The sequence below is a fragment of the Ananas comosus genome, linkage group 21 (assembly GCF_001540865.1).
Source record: "Ananas comosus cultivar F153 linkage group 21, ASM154086v1, whole genome shotgun sequence".
Lineage (NCBI taxonomy): Eukaryota > Viridiplantae > Streptophyta > Magnoliopsida > Poales > Bromeliaceae > Ananas > Ananas comosus.
In genome coordinates this window covers 6,264,672-6,287,801 of record NC_033641.1, presented here as the reverse complement: position 1 = coordinate 6,287,801, position 23,130 = coordinate 6,264,672, and the positions used below count along the sequence as shown (strand labels likewise).

Here is a 23,130-nt window from a genome sequence, read left to right as displayed (position 1 = left end):
TCTACAAATTTCCTCCTAAGTCTAGTTGATGTCAGCATGTAAATTTTTAGTCTTGTATATCATGGTATTTAGCTCGAATTCATCGATTTGCTTGCTAATTGAAATCTGAATTTGGAGCATATAGTAGTAATTTAGATAAATTATACATGTTGGACTTGGAATTGACTTAGGAGAAAACTATCAATTCTACACCGTCATTTTCTAAAACTACCAGATTTCGCCGCAGTTTGTTTGTATCGCCGCAGTTTGTGGGCGGTGAATATCCAGAATAGTGTAGAATGCATTTACGCTCGTGCTGTGATGCCGAGCTTGTTTTTACAGTAGTGTATAGACTGTTTCGGACCGTCGGGTGTCGTTGTGGTTGACGGTGGACCCAAATTGCTATTTTTGCATCGGATTGTAACGAGGGCACGTTGATTATGGTTGTTAGACCAGTTAGAACTTTATGTATTTATTATAGCCTGTGAGAGCCTGATTGAGCTCGGCAGAGACACGCTTGCATATTTGGTTCGGTAGCGCCCACGAGTGCCACTCCGGAGTCGGGCCTAGTGCTTTTGCGTTGATGTCATTGCGTCCTAGTTGGACTTGCTCTCCACTGACGACCAAGCGTGGTGGTAGTTAGTGTAGCTTCGACAGGCGGGACGGGTGTGTTCACAGTCCCTAGTGAGATTGGGTCAGAGATTGCATTTTCTACAAATAGTTAATGTTGGATTATGATAGTATAGTGACATATAACTATAGATTTGTTCCAGCTTTCTTTACTATCTTTGAGCATACTTTTTTGTAGACTTAGTGGGTGAGCCGTTTAGATCGGTAGCGGTACTCACTGAGGACTACTTCTTTTTGCAGTAGTTCTCACACCCAGTTGTTGAAACTTTTTGCAGATCCTTCTCCTTCGGCTGCTGCTGCTGTTGTGGATTCGGATTGTGGAAAGGGAGTCGCGAGTTAGATCTCTTTCCGTTTTGCTGCTGATCTAGAGACATACCAGCCGTAGGTAGTGTTGGATTTTGGTTCTTGTACATACTGATGTTAGATCCTCGCTGGAGCGAGTTTTATGTATCTGGAGACTATGTATGTATAGAGAACCTGATGTTATTTATCTATATTTTTCAGTTTAACAGCTCTATACTATTAGTTGTAGTTTTATATGATTACAAGTATAGCTACATTTATCGCTTCGTATATAGGAAAAATTCCTTTGTATACGGCGAATTTGTCGGCGTGCCCGGAAAAACGATTAATCCGGGGCGTGACAGAGCCTACATAAAAAAAGTTTTAAAAAAATTTGAAATGTATAATTGTAAGCTCAGTGTTGCTTCTGTTTAGAAAAGGGACAAACTTAATATTTTTTAGTGTCCCAAGAACCAATTGGAAGTTGAACAAATGAAAACATACCCTATGCCTCTGTAGTTAGTAGTCTTATGTATGCACAAACGTGCACACGTTCGGATATAGCTTTTGCCGTTGGATTACTTGGCAGGTGTCAAAGTAATCCAGGCATTGAGCATTGGAAGGCTGCTAAAAAGGTTATAAGGTATTTGAAGAAAATTTTGGATCATATGCAAAGTAGATTGCATGTTACAAGACTGTATCATAGGTTATTTGGCTTAGAAATTTTATCACAGACTTAAAGATTGTGAACTCTAGTACTCGTCCAATAAAAATTTTCTGTGATATTTCAGCTACGATTTTTTTTGCTAATAACAACAAGATTACAGTAGGGTGTAAACATCTGGATATTAAATATTTTATTGTGAGAGAAAAATAAAGTTATGTTATAATTGAATACATTAGTACCAAGTATATTGTTACAGACCCAATGATCAAGGGGTCGGCACCTGGTTCATATACAGATCATGTTAGAAATATGGGTTTAATTAGTTCTTTTGATGTATAAGATTATAACATTTATCTTTTTTCAATAAAGTTAAATTTTAATGCAGTTATGTTGGACCATTTAATAGACATAATGTTTTGTCCATTAATGAATGGACATATAGATTTAAGTTCAATCATAAAGTTGTACCATGTAAAGTACTCGACTAGGAGATAAGTAATTATGGATGAAAATTTTCAACATAAAGAGGTGGACTGCCATAGTTTCTGTCATTATAGTATTTTAGTTTGAGCTAAATATCAAGCAAGTTATAAGATATTTGACCAAAAAGTTTTCAGTAATGCGCAATAAAGTTTGGAGTTTAAAAAATTCATTCATGGAGTATAATTAATATGAGCCAAGTGGGAGATTGTTAGGATTTTCATAAATGTGTCCCAATTAATCATATTCAAATCTGGATTTAGTATAGATAAAGGTTAATTCTAAAATATATAGAACTACTTGATATATATGATATATTTTATCCTTATCTCATGTATTTAAATTAAATAGAATTCTAATTCAGACTTTGATGGAAAGTCGATCTGGACTCTACATAAAAGGGTATTGGTCCTGTCGCATTCTCATATGCATTCTGGTGATGAATTACCATCGATTCTACACTATACGGGAGAGCGCCTAAGATAAGAGGAGAAACCAAGTTACCCGTGTTCAGTTGGTGACGTTCGTATCGGTACCGGACTTTTCGCTTCCGCTAGTTGATCAAGAATTTCTTCTTTATGGTGCTATGTTAGTTATTCATTTTATATGTATATGATCCCAAATTTTGGTATGTATTTAAATTTATTGTTGTTTTTGTTGGAACAGATTGTGATAAAGGTATGAAATAGAAAGATTAAAAAGGCTTCAAGGCGTGTAGCAATGCCACTTTCCTTAAGGCTTAATCCGTCCCCACCGTTCTAACAATTTGGTGTGCACCGGGTCAACGAACAACCTCCCAGGATACAATGAAGCGTAAACCTCAACTGCGTTTGCACACACGAAGTCGAGCCTTTGAGCACTCACTCGATTAAGTTGTCAAAAGAAATAGAATATAAAACAAGAATGGAATTATTATGAATGAAGACTTCAACTCTTCAACTGTTTTCTGTCTGTCTCCTTCTGCAACCAATGCTATGGACTTATATAGGCCACGAACGGGTGCTTCATGAAGTAACTATTCACGAAAGGGTGTTTCGTGAAGTGACCTTTCGATTGTGACTTTTCATTTGATCATAACTACCAAATAGTTATATGAATCAAGTTCAATGAATATAACCATTGATTCCAACGGGCATATGTACGAAGAGACACACTATAAAGATGTGTCTTTTCATATCATATTCTTTCACTAAAAGTCACATCCTTTCACTTTAAGAGTCATACCCTTTGATTAGAGTTGCATCCACTCACTAAGGGTTGCATCCATTCACTAAGAGTTGCATCCATTCACTAAGGATTGCATCCTTTCACGAAGAATCGCATCCATTCACTAAAAACAATAAACAAAATATATTATTTTAAAATTTTCCTTACAGTTTTACATATAAATAAAGATCTGTCGTATTCAACTTGAACATGATTAATAGATTGAGATTGAGATAAACTAATAAATATATACCATGCAGAAATAAGAACGTTTTTATTCAATAAATCTTCTAAAGCACATCTTTCTCTACTGCTAGATTTCACTCAACACTCTCAAGACACTATGGCATGAAAATTCAACAGTAGCGGAGCTGTACGTGCGTCTCGAAATGACTCGATTCATAAAATTTCTTTTTCGTGATTGTATTGACGCATTTGGTGCAAGCATGCAAGAACTGTTCCTTCCTCAAAGACGAAGACAAAAGTAAAAGTAAAAGTAAAATATTCAAGACCTCAAAAGTTGAATTTAAGTGTTCGAGGACCAAAGCTAAACCGGACTATAGGTTTAGGGACTAGCATTCCAATTTATCATCGACCAAGAGAGGATTTTTATTTTTTTTTTCAAAAATAAACTCCTCAAAAATTTATAATTTACTAAATAACTCTATAAAAACTTTATTTGACCGAATAATTCTTTTTTATTAACTCTTGTTCATCGTATTTAATAAAATTTAAAAAACAGTAAATCGTTTACCATCTTTTTATTGAGAATTCTAACAACCATATGAAAATTTCAACAAATCACATATAATCTTAACAATTCAAAAAAATCCTAACAACCTATTCATACACTCCTAACAATTAAATAAAAATTCTAATAATTTCCGTACGATCCTAACAACCACACAAAAATTCTCACAATCAATACAAAAAAAATATAAGGGTAACAATCTAAGCCAAAAATATATAAACAAGAATTGAGCTCCTGTACTTTTAAAAGTAAGTCATAAATACTTATAAATTTTTTGCCATTGGATTAAAGGATGTATGGTTAAAATGATAGTTGTCTCCTAGGGTGAGTGGATGGTTGGTTGAATAGTACAATCTAATGGATGGGAGTAGTCAAAATGATAGATTTAAAGACGAAAAGCTTACAAGTATGTGCTTGGTGCTTTTAAAAGCACCATAAATAATGATAACAATCTAAAAACGAAGGATGATTCATTATTTTCAAAAGACAGTGAACAATTCACCTCTTTTTTTATTTTTGCCCAACAAAAAAAAATGTAAATAATAATAACAATCTAAAAACGTAAAATGATTAACCACTTCCTAAAAAAAATTGACAATTCACCGCCTTTTTTATTTTTATCCAACATGGTACTGACTTGTGCAAAAAAAAAAAAAAATAAAATTAACTTGCTAAATAGAAGTTTGGAAGGATAAATTGACCAATTAGAAATTTTTTAAGAATTATTTTTGTAAAAAAAAAAAAAACGTCCATTAAGAGACAATTTCAACCATTTTAAAGGTAATCTAATAAATTAGTGATCGTATGCTGCTAACCTGCGATGTTTACTCCAGATTATTGGCAGATGGCTTTCCTAAATGTCACACTATATTTGATGAGTACTAAAGCCCAAACTCTAAACCCTAATCTCTAAACCTTAGTGCAAAAACAGCACAACCGATGAAACCAAAGTCATAATTTGTGATCAAGAACTAGAGTCTTACCAATATTCTCCATTGGCGAAGCAGTTTTTAAGGATGTTCATGTCACGCATACAGTACATACAATATAACAGTAGTCTTCATACTCCAAAATGTTTTCGATAACAGGACATCAGAATTACAATCCATACAATACAACTAATAATGTAAGAGAATTTTAAATACGTGGTTTGGAAACCAGATTTTTATAGGACAAATGAATAAAACATAGGACACGTGAAACTATGATCAAGATTAGTAGTCTTTGAATTACTTTCTAAGAAAAATTAAAGCTATTTAAACTCTTCTACAATGTCAGACTACTAAACACCTCGTAACAGCCATTAACATGATCATAAGTTAGATTCAGAAGCAGTAAAATGCAAATCATATATATTTAATAGCATGAATCACGAAAATGGTTTCCTAGTATGAAACCCATATATCATCATACAAGCATAGCAGCTCGGCTAACGTACCGTAAACAAATCCATAGATAAAATGTCTTCAATCGCATAGAACATGACGTAAACCAGATGACAGGATATATTAACTATGGCAAACAGCCCAAGATTAAAGTGTCTAGGTTGAAATAATTCAGGCGAGAAACTCGGAAATCTTTTCCAGCATAACTTTTACAAACCTAGAGCTTAGAATACTTTATTCAGCCCCTACGGGAATTGCATAAAATGCAAACCAACAAGTAGAACAGAAACTGACATAGAAATGGCTCCGGAAATCTCCCTAGTCTTCTAACTAATACATGCATTAAAAGCATGAAAATGTTGGCTTCTTGTAGTATGTATACCTTTTTCCCCTTCATGTTTGCCTACTATTTGTTGTACTACTCACCAAACGAATATTTTTGCATGATTTTCAGACCATATTGGGCCGTTGTGGAAGCAGAAGATTATAAAACTTGTCTTTGAGGAAGAAACTCCGGCCTTTGTTATCTACGGCTTTTTTCCATCCGCACCATCCGCCGCTTATAATCTTCTTTAGATCATCTTTGCCAGTGTAGTGAGGATCAAGGATAAGGAAAGCACAATCCCCGCTAGCCATATTATAGTCAACTCCCAAGAGTGTATACGCTAGTACTCCACCACCTGCAAACTTAATCTGGATCAGGGACAATATAGTTATATTAGAGTCTAATGGCCCATTAGGGCACCAAGATTGATGTCTAATTTCGAATATATATAATATTTATACTCCTTTTGCCAGCCATAGCAAAAACTGGTGTCTGAAGGAGAGGATGCGGGGGATGGGTGGGTGCTGTTCATACAACTTAAAAATCCAAAAAGATAATCACAATTTTGTTCAGTCAAAGATCTAAGCCATGAAAAATCATGCAATCATGACGCTTCTAAAGAATAAATAATTGGGAAATCATGTTGTCCTATTCAATAGCTAGTTCAAACATTGAAGATAGCAAAGAATGTCATTTAGTAGACTATATACAGGTTGAGCTTTTCCAACTATGACCGTGTCAAAACTTTTGTTCTAGATGTACATAAAGTCTGCATTCCAACTTCCATGAGGAACTAGAAGCATACAATATAAAATAATGAAAAGTTATAACTAAAAATTATCACTAAAATTGATTTTTTTTTTTTTTTTAACTTGTACAAACTAATGCGACAATCATCTATATCATGATTTTAGACAGCTGAGCTTGCTAATGTGGAGGCTGAATAAAGGTATGATTAGCCAGCTTCTGATCTTGTATCTGGGCCTTAAATTGACCACTGTATTCTGGGCTTAGAGTCTTATGCATATTTCCGCAGACCGGGCGAAAATCAATATAAAATCTTATCACATGTAGTTAAAAATGGGATAAATTGTGCTACTTGTCCTGAACTGTCAGATTAAGTTTCATTTTAGTCCTCAAAATTTTAAGTTTGATAATTTAGAACTTAACCTTTAAAAATGGTTTCACTCTAGTCCCTACTTTGAAAAAAAAAATTATAGCTTGCACCTGGTTCATAGGCGCATCTATGCATGACAAAATCAAATCCATCAGCCCTCCACGTCCATCTCATACCTTCAGTCCAACGGTCCAATTTCTAAATATAGAAAAGACTATAACTATGGGTGGTACTACTGAATGCACCAGGTGTAGGCCAATAGTTTATTCTCTCATAGTAAATAAGCACAAGAACTAAAGTGAAATACTTTCAAGAGATTAGGGCTTCCAATATAGGACTTGGAAAGCAGAGGACAAAAGTGGAAGTTGACCAAAGTCCAAGAACTAGTGGTGCAATTTAACCTGTTAAATCTGCAACTAAATGCAAGCTAGACTTTAAAGATGCTATTGCTGTATGCATGAGTGATGGAGAAAAGGCAAAATGCAAGCAAACAGGCCACACAGTCCGTAGACATCAAGCGGAACCAAGATTGTCTGAGCTTCGAAAAATAGTCACCAGTATAAATAACAAAATATATCCTACAACAAGTGTAATTTAACGAGAAAGGGCTGTAGAAACACATGAATTAGACACTATGTAAACCCTAAGAAAGCCACCAGATTAAAAAAAAAAAAGTCTATAAAAAACTTAAAGAGTACTAAAAAAATAATAAGATTTAAGTAGAGAAATATACATTTCTCCCATCTACTCTTTTCAAAATAGGTAGCACACCCAGAAAGTGTGATCGCAAGCAACAAAAGATACTACCTTTGACAAACACAGCAAAACTCAAGAAGAGATAGACTTAAGGAGCAAAAAAGAAGGGAATATGTGATTTCAGAAACAAACTCCATTCACAGTTGGTCAACTAAAATGGAATGGAAAGTATGATTCAGGAACAAACTCTATTCCACATTCTTCAACCGAAAGAAAAGATGAAACACTTTGATTTCCAATAATCAAATTTCATTTATGACTTTTCAACTAAAGTTTCAGATAGCCCTTGTTAATAGTAACATGAATACATACCAATCATTATAGGGGTTCCTTGTGTCTTAAAATGCAAAGCAAGCTCTCTGCATTTCTCAGGAAGCTCCTCACCAGATCTCACGCTTATGATCTTGCAAGTAACCTGCCCAAGCAACATTCTCTTTAAACAGTAAAAGCAGAGCTTTATTTTGCTACTCTATAATTAAAAAGTTACGAATCTTTACAAAGTATCTAACTAAAAATAACTAGAACAGCAAATTTGATAGCATAATCAGTTCGGTAATCTAAAAGATCAAATTAAGTTTGCTATGTCTAAAGCCTTTCTACATAATAAAACTTGAACCAAGAGTCGCCAAGAAAGCCAACTTGGTCATTTTGTTTTCAATACATTGTTCCAGCTAAAAACAACTAAATTAAAGTTCTTAACTTCTTATTAATAATGACATAATTTTATCAACAGATTCATATATTTTGCATTCTATCTTACAAGGATGGAAAACAAAAAAGAAAAAAGAAGAAGAAAACTTTCCAGTTTTTGCATCTTCAATCATTAATTTGAGCATTCCTTCCGGACTGCACTTAGTTCAAGCTTTTACTAAGGGAACAATGAAAAAACTTACACCGAGAAGCTTCTCCAAAACGAAGCTCAACTCAATGGCTCCAATCCATTCGGGTGATCCAACAAAAGAGGCCTCCTTATCACCGATCTCAACAAGAGCTTGCTGAATCTCTCTGAAGAAAAGGGGCAATAGCAATCAGTTATACCTCCAATGGTATATTGAGACGGTGATCCCCGCAGCATCAAATGTTTCATTTGTCCATCCTTCTATTGTTAAAAACTATTTCAAACGTAAAACTAGTATGATAAATAGTACTAAAGAAAAGGCAACTTGTCAAACGTAACAATGAAAGGAATATAAGGCTATGAAGGTGACATCACAATATTTTCTAACCTGTGGGAAGGAACATTGATCGATGTATACATTTGAAGTTTATACCAAGATATGATTGTTTGCAGCGAACGATAAGCACATCCCCATCCCTGAACGTTGTCTTAATTAGCAGTAAGAAGCATGCAGCTTAACAGAATATTAACCACTAAAAATAGTAAATCTAAATGACTTCTATCTTTATTGCAATTGCCTATGATCAAATAAATTAATTACCAGAGCCAGTCATTCAAACCAGAAGGAAAAAGAGAAGCAAAAGCACTTATATTGAAATAAGAGTTGCTAATAGTTGAAAACAATCTGTTATTCCACATCCAACAGAGAACAAGAAATTTTAAAAGTGCACGAAGTAACCAGCAAAAGTTCAAATGAACAAACAAAAAACAAATTGCAGGATGAAACAGAGGGCAATCTAAACTGATGGGTAAAAAATTTTCGCCCCATGAATGCTCCAAGTGATCTCTTCCCTACTGAATGACGATATAGGGCTATGTGGTCCAGAGGAAAGAAGAAAGACTCCTTACATTGTCATCAAATCCATCAAGAAGATAATGATAGTATTCATAGGAACCATCAATTAAAGCAGTAAATCCTCCGGAAACTGCAAGTTGATCCAAGAAATATCATCATTCTGTCAAGAACTCATTGGGAAAAGTCAATTTCAGTCTCATGGCATTAGTGAAAATTTAAGTTGTTAGAAGACTAACCGCCACTGCTTGGGATTTCAGTGTGGACATCCTGAAGTAATGAGGTACCTGTACGGTTGTCACCAACAGAATACGGTACATTTCACATTTCAACAGTTTTCTTCAAGCAAATAGGTGTTATTTTCGAAAGAGAAAGGCATAAAAATTACATAGGTCAATATACAGTATAGGAAGATTAATGATAAGTATCACGTACCATCCGTAAATGAGTTGATCGTAATTTCTTTTGTGCCAAAAGTGAGTGCATTAGCAATGCGCAATAAAGGACGGTCCAATGGCAATCCCAATCTTAAGTGTAGGGATTTTCTAATTTGGCCTGAATAGAATATATAACATCACTTAATGACAAATCTACAACAATTATATGATTATATATTTGTATTCGTCTTTAGGCTTTAAATGATAAGAATGAGGCAGAATTTAGAAACTTAGCAAAATTTTTGGTTAACTTGTTTAATACTCACCTTGCTTTTCTTCTGTCTCCCCATACTTGAGATCATATATTGTAGTTACTGGAATCAAAAGCCCAGGAGGTAGGAAGTGGTAAGGAGAGAGCTGAAAGCATCATCAAGAACAAATCTATAAACTGGAAATTTAAGTATGAAACATTTTAGAGAAACAAGACCGCCAATTTTCATGAATACATAATGTTCAAGATTTTGTAGCATAAGCTAATATATAAAATGACCATCCATATTACTATAATGCTAGTAAGATACAAGACCCTTAGGTCTCATTTGCTGTTGTTGCCCTTCTTTCGGTTTTCTGAATAGGACCCCAAAATGGAGTGCAATGGATGGTGGATTGCCTACAATCCTTCCATCCAAGGTGTTTTTAGGTGGAGTGCATTGCAAGCTAACCAACAATGACAAGAGTGTGAAAGTCCATCTGCCAGCATATCCAATTACGTAGAATTTTTGTTCCAAAAAATAACAATGTTAAACAAGGCATCATTTGTGATTAATGAAAATATAGGCTTATGAAAAAAAAAAAAAAAAAAAAAAAAAAAAAAAAGGACGCTACTAGAAACAGCCAATTAAATAATCTAACCCCACTTAAAAATCCACAGATGCTTTTTCAGCCCATGAGAAAGTTGAGAATCTTTAATAAGTCTCTATGGGGGATAGAAGAAAGAAACATAGTTAATATTAGAAGTTCACGGTCTTCGGCCCAACTCACCCATGGTGTGGCAGGACAAAATTTGGAGAGAAACCAAATGGGAGATCTTTTGGCTGCTTGTAGTATAATAGGTTTTCACTGTTTGATAAATTTTATGCCCTTTTTATGAGTTTTCACAATATGAGAACATTGGGCATATTAAAGGGCCGGGATTTTCTGAGAGACCAACAGCTTTTACACACTGTTTTTTATTATAGTTAAATATTACACACTGCTTTTGCCCACAGCTGTAAGCTTCAAAGCAGAATCAGGTAAGTTGTTTGTGCGACTTCAATTTTTCCTCTCTGTCCTTATACTATTTGGGTATTTCTCACCATAAAATAAACCAGACTTTTTACTGCACACGTCAGAATAGATAATACGAAGCCATAATTTTGAAACTATAGTGCAGAAGCTACAAATGTCAAACTTCTTGGTTTCAGCAGCTATTAACATCAAAGAGAAAATAAGAATGGGTTATTTCAACCCCCTTTATACTTGTAAACTGATACAACTAAATAAAATTCTATGATCGTATTAGAAAAGCCCACTGATATTTTCATTTAATCTACAGTACAACAATCCCAAGGTACATTTGAAGAAATTGGCAAAACCAAATTCTGACACATTTGGTGGTATTCAAGTTTCCTCGCAATGTAATTCTCAATAACAGAAAGAAAAAGAAAGGCCCCCTTTAAATTCCCAAAACAAGTATATAAGAAAATAAAAAAGAAAGAAAAAATCCACTATAACTTCCATTTGTTGATACGGAAATTGCACTTTGCAAAGAAACTGATGCTACAACAGAATATACTGCAGCTACCAGAAAATGAACATTATTTATTGCATTTGGTGAAATGGTTACTCTACCTGAGGTGATTGTGTCAAAAGTTCTGGAATAATGGCCATTTTCATAGCATTCAATTGATCAAGCAGTCCAGGCACAATCAACCTAGAAACTGCAGCCGCAACTGGAAAATCTTCTGAAGCATAGCAGAGTACATCTAGCTTGAGGCCGATTACCATGAGCCTGACTGGTTCTAATGCTGAAAAGAAGCGTTCATTTCCAACTTTGGAGATGAGAACATTTCAAAAGGATACAATACATACAGTATTGTAAAATATGAATCTTCCAACACAAATTGGAAGACACAAGAAAAGATTCCTAAGAAGAGCAGTTTTGAGATTACCAACAAAGCACTACCTGGAAAATACTCCACAACAGGAACACTTCCATCGTTTCTTGATTGATTAGACAGGACACTTACTTTAATTGCATCTGCATTCTAGCAACTAAAACATTTAGAGAGTTTATTCTGCAATCTGTAAATTAATGAAAGTATGCACTTGTTCATGAAAATGAGCAGCAAAATAATCTGCGAAGATATATAAAACTAGACAACAAATATATTGATTTAGAATGTAAAACATATCTTTTAGCCAAGGAATTAGCCATGCAACACAAAAAAGTACAATACTTATACCAACGATCACTCAAAACGCTGTACAATGAAATAGAAAAACCAATACTTTATATTATCTTAGATTATAGCTTATTAAATATGCAACTGATGCACTTCAAATTTGCACTGGATTTCCATGATCATAAGGGACATGCAGTGAACACATGATGAACACATGAAAAGTGGATTGGAGGCTACAGGATGGAATGGAGACATGTCCATGGAGTATGCACCTAAAGTGTCAGAGACGACACACCCATGGCAACATTTTAGATGTGTCCATGTCACCTAAGAAGAACTCTATTTTCCAAATTATAGGACTCAAATAACCAACGTTGCTGCAGATTAGGGATTCAACTGTTTCTCCGTAAAAGATGAACAAACAAGAGTTGTGCAGTGATTTTCTTTCTACGTAATACAGTGTGTGATAAAGGAGAGAACAAATTCTCTTTACATTTTGATCTCTTTATCAAAGCACCAAGATCAAATTTCAGTGCACTTTCTCCAAATAATGTCACACAAAGTCAAACATATAAAACATTCTCGGTAACAAACTGTATCCAGCTAGTTCTAGCACTATACTTTACTCTTTGGTTTAGTATGTTCAATTTACCTCTCTTGCAGTTGATGATGATGTAAAATGCCTTCTTGGAAGAAAATATGAACAAGACAAAGCATGCGGCGTGGATCCCATGGTGCTGGCTGAATGCATCTGATTGGGGGAATACATGTTGAAATCCAACTCCTTACTGCACAAAACAGTTGAACGGGGTGCTTCCTCAGAACTGGTATTTCGACCTTCAACTAGGAATGCAGTACAGGGATCTCTCAATTTGCTAGCAGTAGAATTTATTGCAGAAGAAACCGCTGCTTTGATATCTAAAAATATATAGATAAGAATTAATCTTGTCAGTCAAAAGAGTTTAAAATGCTGAGATAACTATGATGAATTTTTGGCTTATAGGAAATAAGGAACTTCGAAAGCATGATAACCATTCCGAAGGGCCAAAATAAGAATCACTTGAGCCTGCATGAACCACTTACTGAATCTTGAGCCAAAGTTGCTCTACAGCTTAGCATGATAAGGAGAGCTGTTGGATTAGACACTTGATGGTAATGATATATCTATAAACCACTAAAAGAGTAAGCAATACACAATTCGGATGGGACTATCAAGGTGGGGATTCCGTTCTGAACAATAAAACAGAACATAAAGAAATAGACGTAAAAAACAACTATAATATATAGAAAACTCCCTTAAGACTTGACTGAAAATCACTTAGAGTGCGCTTGGTTCGCACTATAAAAGATTATCAGGAATGAAGGGATTTTCAAGGATTTGATTCCTACTCATCCTATTACTGAGAATGTGGCATTTCAGTGTTTGGTTCACACAATCATATTATTTGAGATTACAGAGAATATAAGATTGATATGTTTATTTCAATTTTAGGTAATCTTAGCAGTAAATGTGAACATCTCTCCAAAAAGAAGAAAAAAAATTGTATAAAATATTAACCACCAAATGGCAAGAAACAAAAATAATCTGTTAATATACCTTTCTTTTTCAACAATCACGAGGAATTTGTTTCTAGGTTAAATCGAGAGAGCTTATCAGAGAGAGAGAGAGAGAGAGAGAGAGAGAGAGAGTTGAGGTTAAAGGGGGGAAAGAGAGTTCAGATTAGAGAGAGGGAGGAAAGAGAGAATTTTTTGGTTAGAGATGTAGAGAGATAAAGAGAGAGGGAAAATTCAGCAGAGAGAGAGAGAGAGTTGGGATAAGAGAAAAGGGGAGAGAGAGAGCATAGGTGAGAGAGAATACAATTAGAGAAACAAGAAGTGAGATAGAGAGATTAGTAAAAGAGATAGAGAGATGGAGGTAGAGAGAGAAAGAGAGAGTTGAGGTTTAAAGAAACAGATGAGAATAGAGAGTACGGAGAACAGTGGATGATAAACAACTCAATAAATGGTCGACAAGTAGGGGAGAGAGAAAAGAGCGGGCCATAGGAATTCTATGATTACCTTAATCCATAATACAAGAATACTCACCCTCTCTTAAAGGAATAATAGTACTTTGGGATGGATCTCATTCCTAAATGAACCCAACATTACTGATCTAATTACGTGGTGCACTTAGCCAAACATTGTCATATATATTTTTATTCCAGTTCGATTACCGAGAATCTTAGAAAGATATCACAAACCAAACGCACCCTTAATGTCATCGATTATGTAAGTTGATATCAAGTGTAAGTTACACTTTCTGTATTAAAGCAATTTTTCATAAACATTTGCATTGAGTTTGAAACTCTAAACCAAAAACAAAAAGCAGTGTAGGATATTTATGAGTGAATTTAGAAAAATAGGAAAAACATTAAGCCGGCCCTCCTTCATTCAATAAGGATGCCTGTAAGTGCGCGTTTGGTTCGCACTATGTAAGATTACTAGGAATAAAAAGATGCCCAAGGATTTTATTCCTACTCATCCTATTACTAAGAATGCGGCATTCTGATGTTTGGTTCGCATGGTCAAATTATTTAGTCATATTATTTAAAGTTACTAAAAATATACAATTAATGTATTTGTTTTGTTAATTAATTTCAAATAATGCTATCAAAAATTTCAACATCTTTTTAGAAAAAATCGGATAGATATCAATGATCAAATAGTAATAAACAAAATAACGACAAATATACCTTTTCTTTTCAACAATAATGAAAATTTTATTTGTAGGTAAATTGAGAGAACTTANTTACTAAAAATATACAATTAATGTATTTGTTTTGTTAATTAATTTCAAATAATGCTATCAAAAATTTCAACATCTTTTTAGAAAAAATCGGATAGATATCAATGATCAAATAGTAATAAACAAAATAACGACAAATATACCTTTTCTTTTCAACAATAATGAAAATTTTATTTGTAGGTAAATTGAGAGAACTTAGCTTAGAGAGAGAAAAATTTGAAGTTAAAGGAAGAGAGTTTTTTTTTGAGAGATAGGTAGCACGCTACCCGCTTCGTGTATTTCATTTAGAAATAAACTTAGCTAGAAATGTGAATCAACTAGGATTCGAACTTGGGTCTCGGGTACCAACCACCAAACCCTTTGCCACTTGCTCTAGGGACGATCAGTTAAAGGAAGAGAAAATTGAGATTATAAAGAGAGTTTCTTAAGTTAGAGATGTGAAGAGACAAAAAGAGAGGAAGAGTTAGCTTAAATAGAGAGATTTGGGGTTAGAGGGAGCAACAGATTTGAGATTTTAGAGAGAGAGGAGAGAGAGCATAATTAAAAAAATAGGGAGAGAGATAGAGTCGAGATTAGAGGGCGTGAGAGAGTTGAGGTTTTAGAAAAAGAGGGGTCGAGAGAGCTTAACTTAGAGAGAAAAAGAGTTAAAAGTTTAGAGAGGGAAAGATAAGCTAAGAGAGAGATATGAGGTTAGAGAGTAAAGAAAAACAATACCAACTAGCCGGTGGGTGGCGAGAAAGAAAAATATTAGACATATTATGATTACCCAATTTATTAATATAAGGATATCCATCCTCTCTCAAGGAAATGAGATTAGTACTTTGGAATGAATCTCATTCCTAAGTCAATCCAACATTACCAGCTAGACTACTTAGTGCGTTTAACCAAACACCGTCATTTTTTTTATTCCTATTGGATTACCGAGAATCTTAATGTAGCATTTGGTTCGAAAACAAGGGGAGGAATAAGCCCTTGTTCTCTCCTTTGTTCCCAAATGCTGCATTTGGTACCCGAGAACAGTAGTTCTCAGATTTCTGGAATAAGTAGGTATAAGGCTGGAACTGTTGTTCCACCTTTTTCCTGAAACTTGTTCCTAGGTGAGAATAACATTAATTAAAGTCAAAAAATAATTTTAATTATGGTATTAAATAATTAATTAATTTAATTAATATATTTAAATCATTATTTATTGATTAAATAATAAAATAATTTATTAATTTATTATTAGTAATTAAATTATTATTATTTATAATTATTAATAATTACTTTATTTAATTTCTAATTAATTAATTATTAATTTATTTATTAAATATTATTAACTANTATTATTAATTTAATATTAATTTTTTAATTTATTATTAATTAATATATTATTATTTATAATTAGTAATAATTAATTAAATTTTAATTTTATTACTTATTAATTAATTTATAATTTATAATTAGTAATGATTTAATATTTATAATTTATAATACTATATTATTTATAATTTATTATTTAAATTTTATTATTTTATAATTATTTACTTTTATTATTAATCAATTATTTTATTATTTATAATTATTATTAATTTATTATTTATACTATATTATCTAGTTAATTTATTGTTAATAATTTATTATTAACTAATAATTTATTATTCATAATTATTTATTATTAATTAATTAATTTGTAATTTATAATTATTAATAATTTATTATTTATAATTATTAATAATTTATTACTATTAATTATTTAATTTATTATCAATTAATGTATTATTATTAATAATTATTAATAATTGTATTATTAATTAATTTTTTATAATTTATTATTTATTTTATTTTATTTTATTTATTTATTATTTATAATTATTAATAATTTATTATTTATAACTATTATTAATTTATTTATACTATACTATCTAATTAATTTATTATTAGTTAATAACTTATTATTTATAATTATTTATTATTAATTAATTAATTTACTTATTATTAATTAATTAATTTATAATTTATAATTATTAATAATTTATTGTTTATAATTTATTATCTAATTAATTTTTTATTAATTAATTAATTTATAATTTATAATTATTTATAAGTTTTTATTCAATTTAGTATTATTTAAATAGTTTATTATTTATAATTATTAATATTAAGTTATTATTTTTAAGTAATATTTTGATGTTAATTAATTAGATGAAATAATTTTAATTTAAACTTATAACTCTTATTCCCTTTGTTCCAATCTAACCATCCAAACACTTTATCTTATTCCTAGAAACAACCCAATTTTAATCCAAACGCAAAATTGATCTAGTTCCTGCTTATACTTAATTTGTACCTATCCCTGGAATAAATAGTTCTTACTTATATCCGAACCAAACGCAGCCTAAAAAGATAGCATGAACCAAACGCACCATAAAAAACATCTAAAAACTGTGTGTTACAAAGCTCACCAAGGTCTCCTTACATGCTTGTGCATCACTTTTCTTTGCACTACCAATGAACCTCAATGTCTCATAGAGAACTTGTGAGGTGACTTGAGCCAATTAATAAGATTTCATAAACAAAAATTACAAAAGTTATTAATAATTGGTTCATGGAGTGGAAAATGCGACACGCCAAATTACACATTCTAACCTTCACTAATCATATTGTAAAACGGATTTCTATATAATTAGTGGCTATCCCATTGCTATTTTTGATGACCACAAGATTTAATTTTTAACTTTTCCTCACGATGAGAGCCATGGTGGAGGTACAATTTGAACTATAAAACTGCTATTACATTATTATCAATAATTTACCTTTGAAGGAAAAAAATTCTACACACATTCCATAAAACTGATAAGTTGATCAGCTACTTATCTACAAATCTTCCATTTGTATCTGCATTATAATTTTACATTTCAAAGTTCAAAACTAAGATATATTTCTGTATTTTGTCATAACAGCATGGGATGGTAAAAGAAATTCACACCATTCTACGAGTAAATGGTTTCCAGTCTAGTCTCTACACTTTAATGAAAGCAAGCATAGTCCTTAAGCTGCTAACATGGAAAGGAACAAGGAGCAATATAAAAGGAACAAGGTATCATATAGAAACTACCTGATGTTTTGTTTGGAGGAAGATATATAGGCAACTTGAACCCCAGCTCACATCTGAGAAGGCAACCGTTCTCCCATAAATATCTTTCAGGATTTTCATCATAGAAAACATTAGATGCTTCCACAATTTTTGTCGGTATGGAATCAGAGACGAAAAAGCGAATGTCACCGGTAATGGTATCAGCAGCTGCTCCTATCATATTATAATCTCCTTCATCATTGAAAATGGACTTTCTTAATCTCCGAGAGGCCTCTATCGCTTTTCTGGCATTTTTCTCGTAGTTTTCACCACCAACAAATAATGCTCCAATAATATCAAATCCTTTCAACAATAATGTCCTAATATCATCTGTCAAAGAAGATGTGAAAAGAAGTGATTATTAGTACATCATTAAAGATAAGTAAATCAAAACATGCATTGACAGAATTATTAACCAGAAAATGAGAATGAAGTTCAAAAAGAAAATTAGTTATAAGCACAAAGATACATGAAAAGGGTTGAGTTTTTTAACGCTAAATTTAGAATGCAGGTAGCAATATTCTATTTGTTGAAAAGCTCCATTCAGCATCATTTGTAAATAATATGAATAAAGAGCAAAAGGCAAGCAACAATATGTCTTGATTTAAGTTACAGATATATGAACTAAGTTAGCTGGCCTAGTTTGAGATCTGCAAATTAGAAGTTGCATACTACATGCTGGCAAGCAACTCCTATCAAATTATTTCAATAGAGGAAAGTACATAAAGATGAGTGAGAACCATATAATTACCTTATCTATAGATATAATAAAAGGTGGGTTATACTGTGGCCACTCGTCGGCCTCTCAGCGCCCCCCCCCCCCTTCGAGCCCTTCGCGAGCACGCGGGGTTAGCAGGCGCGGGTGCACGAGGGGCGCTGGGCGCGGGTCGCGCGTGAGGGGCGGCTCTCTCTCTCTCTCCCCCTACACCCCCGCTCCCCTCTCTCTCTTTCTCTCTCTCTCTCTCTCGCGCGCCGGCCTGCATGCGCGCTGAAGCGGGTCGCCCTGACACATGGCAGGGCCCCCCCCCCTCCCTCCTCTCCCTCTCCCTCTCCCTCCCCCACCCCCCAGCTCCTCTCTCTTCTGCTGTCGCACACGGGCGACAGGCATGCGGTCGCGCCACACATGGGCCAGCTCACGGGAAGGGCAGCCCCCGCCCCAACCCCCCCTTTCCATCCGACAATCCATGAGTCTGTCGTCTCTCCTCTCATCTCTCTCTCTCTCTCTCTCTCTCTCTCTCCTCCCCTCTGTCTCCCCCCTTTTTCTCTCCCTCCCCCCAGCTCTCTCTCTCTCACCCCCCCTCCCCCGGCTATCTCCCTCTCCCCACCCCCCTGGCTCCCTCCTTGCGGGCGCCGGGCGCCCCCCTTCTCTCTGCACACGTGACAACAGAAGGCGGAGGCGTAGTCGAGGGCGCAAGTAGGGCGCTGCCGCAGGCACGGAGGGCGGGCTCCGGCGTTGGCGCGGACGCGGGCCGAGGGCCGGAGGCGCTAGGCGAAGGAGGGGTAGCGCGGGATAATCGGGGCCCGGGGAGTCGCCGCAGCCGCGGCACGGCTGGGCGCCGGCAATCTGCGGGCAAAAGAGCGGGGCGGTGGCAGGTTCTTGCCATCATTTTTTTTTATCTTACTTTTTCATATTTTCTTTATAATCAAATCTAATTATTTTCTCTTATTATAAAAATTTTAAAATATATAATATTTTCTATATAATTTTTTAAAAATAATTTAGATTATCTATACATATATTAAATAGGGATAGAAGCTTCCCTAAATTTTACAATTTTACAATTAAAAAATTTAAAATTTTAGGTTTCAAATATTAGATTTTAAATTTTATACCCTTCCCCTCTCTCTCACTCTCTCTCTCTCTCTATCTAAATATAAAGTTAAATATTTAAATTTAAAAGTTTTTATTATTTAAAATGTAAAGCCGGTTATTCGATGCATATAAAGCTTTAGAATTTAGAAAAATTAGGATTCAACAAAACTCTATATAAAATCATATATTCAAAATATACAAACTGAATTAAGATGAAATGTATTTTCTAAAATTTAAATTTCCAAATTGTAAATTTCAAATTTCAGGATTTAAACAAAAGGGAGTTAGAAATTTAAATTTTAAATAAATTACATAAATTTCCCGCCGCGAAGCGCGGGCCTACACTAGTATAAGAAGGAAAATACACCTATATACCTTTCTTCACAAATTACTAATTTGTTAGAATGAAGACCAGAAGTTGACAGCTTATTTCACATACAAATGGAAAGCTGAATGCTAAAAATAACAAAGGAGGCATACTAAGGAGAATGGTTTGAAGCTATTGAGACTAAGGTGTTGGTACAAGTATGGAGAGCATACATAGATACATGGAATATCTAATAACAAGTTACAGAGATTAATATTAAACAAGTATATTAAAGTAAAACAAGTAAAACTGTATGGGATTTATACTAAAGGCCAAGATAGATAGATAAGGTATGAGGTAACATTCATGAAAGAAGTAGATTAACCATTCTGTAGGTCTTGGTTTTGGTCATTACAAGAGGTGTGGAAAATTTAGGACGTAATAAGAAAAAATAAAAAAAGAAGAAACGTCTTCTAGCTTATCATCAGGGAATCACCCTAGGTTTATATTATCAAAAGAAAAAATAGAAGATGACTCGACTAGTTTCCCATTAGGTCTTCCTTGTGCTTGTTTGTACTTTTACGCCAACATGGACTAACATCTGTGCATATTGAATAATTCCATTTCCTTTTCCTTTCCAATTTGAAGACAGCAAGTCAAAACATACGATAACATATAAGAGACTGATGAAAAGTTCTGGGAACATCTAGAGCAACCACACTAATAACAATAGTCAGTTGTAGCAGCAAATTGTCCTTTTCATTTCATCTCTTCTCTTTTGACTGTCCTTCATATTCTTCTTCCTTCGAGAAAGGGTTCTTTTGTTTCATTTAGTTCCAGATACATAGCATCTTAAGCCACCGCATGATTGAATTTTAGCAGTTGTAAGATTGCAACTATGCAGTGTGTATTTAGAGGGGAAAAAGCAATCGCTAAATTAGCCACAATTGTAGAAAAGGAAGGAGAAGATAAGAAAGAAGCGAGGAGGGTGGTCCACAACTGGCAAGGTGATTGCAGCCTCGCAACACATGACTATGGCTTAGGGGAACAGAATAGCACTCAAGCACTAAGTTGATTGTCTACCTAATGAAAGCATCAGTACAAGAATCCACTACATGTTATGAGCAATGTTCTAAATGGTGGCTGCGGCAGCACCATGCCCAACATTGCTGCAACCTCAAAGCGGCAATAAGTCAACCACTACGTGCTAAATCTATAAGCAGACCTTAAAATGGGTTAGCAGATCCTGTTGGCTAGGATAATAGGTTCGTTTGCTTATAAGGCTTCTCCAAACCTTCAATTAGAAAAAGAAAATTATAGTTGCTCGATGTGAAGGCATCTGCAGGCGCTTCATCGCTCAATGGTGGCTGCAATCACCACGAACAGTTCATAGCGATATTCCGACCATTCATCGGGAGCATTAATTGCCATTACTGAATGCTGAAATCAGGCGAGTAGATTTTTCCCTACTTTATGTTTCTTTCTTTTTTTCCTTCAATTCTTCTCCCTCGCTCACGACCGCTGCACTCCTGTCAATTGGTTATATGCAGGTCCAGGTTGAATTCATTACCTCAATCGAGTCATAACCAGAATTGCCCATGAGAGATTTATTACTTCCTACGAAGAGATTTTAGTCCAAGTTGGCTTAAAAAAATTTATTCAACACGCAGAGATGTTAGTCCAAGTCGGCTTAAAAGAACAAACAAGCACAAGAAAGACCTAATGGGAAACTAGAGATGTCTCAAGTCACTTTCTATTTTTCATTTGATAATATAAACATTGGGTGATTCCCTGATGTTAAGCTAGAAGATGTTTCTTCCTTATTTTCCACGTCTCTCACAATGACCAGAACCAAGGCCTACAGAATGATTAGTCACGACCTATTCCTACCGACAAACTGAGTCGCACAATTTCCTTTCTTTTTTTTTCCTTTTTCCTCCTTATCTCCTTGTAAAGGTAGAAACCTAACATTCAATATCATCTACGCACAAACATAACAGCAAACTTTCCTATGACCATTCTTGTAATCAAGCACTATTATGTTCTCTGCAGTAAGAAAACTAAAGAAAAAGGCTTAATCATACTATACTACACTGTACACTGTACTTGATGGGTTTTTTTTTTTTCCCTAATTTTTCTTGTTTTACAAAGACACCACTAAACTAGATTATTTTGCTTATAATTTTAGACCGAACTACAGAAAGCCAGCAGCACCGTTAAAGTGCTTCTTGCAGGCACCAGAGGCATACTCGGCCTATTTTGATTTTTGACAAGAAAAAAGAAAATGAGAAAACTGAAAATAATGTGAAAGTAGTTTGAAACGACTTTGACAGAATCTTCAGACGGATGAATCAATTTTGGAGGTTCATTCTGTTCTTTTGACTATTATTCTTAAATAAATAGGGTTGCTAGTTTCTGTTTAATATAGAAGATTTGCTGATAACAGAACAAAGAAGTAGGTTGAAGAGAGGAAGGGAGACCTCCTTCGCGGGCAAAGTCGGGTGTGGAGGCAGCGGAAGGAGGCAGCGATGGTGAGAGGGGGAAGGAAGAGAGGGGATCCGATCAGCCACCGGACGCCCGGCAGCAGCCGCGGGCCGACGGAGGAGGAGGAGGAGGAGGAGGAGGAGGAAGACAGGAGGAGCGTCTTCTTGGGGCACAGCACCCGAACGCACTGCTGCTCGGCCTCCATCGCGCGCCGCCCGCCGCGCTTCTGCAACGGAGGGGCCCTCTCTCCTTCTGCGCGGCTGTGCAGCCCGGAGCAGTTACTCAGCTTCCCAGTCCGGGTTGGGTTTGCACAGTACGGAGAATTTTAGGTGAGTTCTATTTTGAGGAAAATTCTATTTGTAAACCCCGAAAGGAAAGCCTCGAAACGGAGGATAGATACCAAACCCTTTATTTTAAAAATTTATAAAAATTGAAATATCTTTTAGCAAAATAAAAAAATAATAATAATAACTATTTAATGAAGAGGGCGTAAAGTAAACGGACAAAAATTTTATGGGTATCGTGCCCAAACAATT

At 34.5% G+C, this 23,130-nt stretch overlaps 1 protein-coding gene across 1 annotated transcript; it reads right to left on the bottom strand.

The window, feature by feature from the left end:
- On the bottom strand, positions 5,426 to 22,965 carry LOC109726424 (probable Ufm1-specific protease). Its single transcript, XM_020256000.1, is given in 14 exon segments — positions 5,426 to 6,060; positions 7,891 to 7,993; positions 8,472 to 8,583; positions 8,805 to 8,893; positions 9,326 to 9,402; positions 9,509 to 9,556; positions 9,705 to 9,824; positions 9,973 to 10,063; positions 11,537 to 11,712; positions 11,871 to 11,952; positions 12,743 to 13,008; positions 17,973 to 18,320; positions 22,591 to 22,613; positions 22,615 to 22,965. Coding segments are annotated over 14 exon segments (1,950 nt in total). The 5' UTR covers positions 22,800 to 22,965; the 3' UTR covers positions 5,426 to 5,830.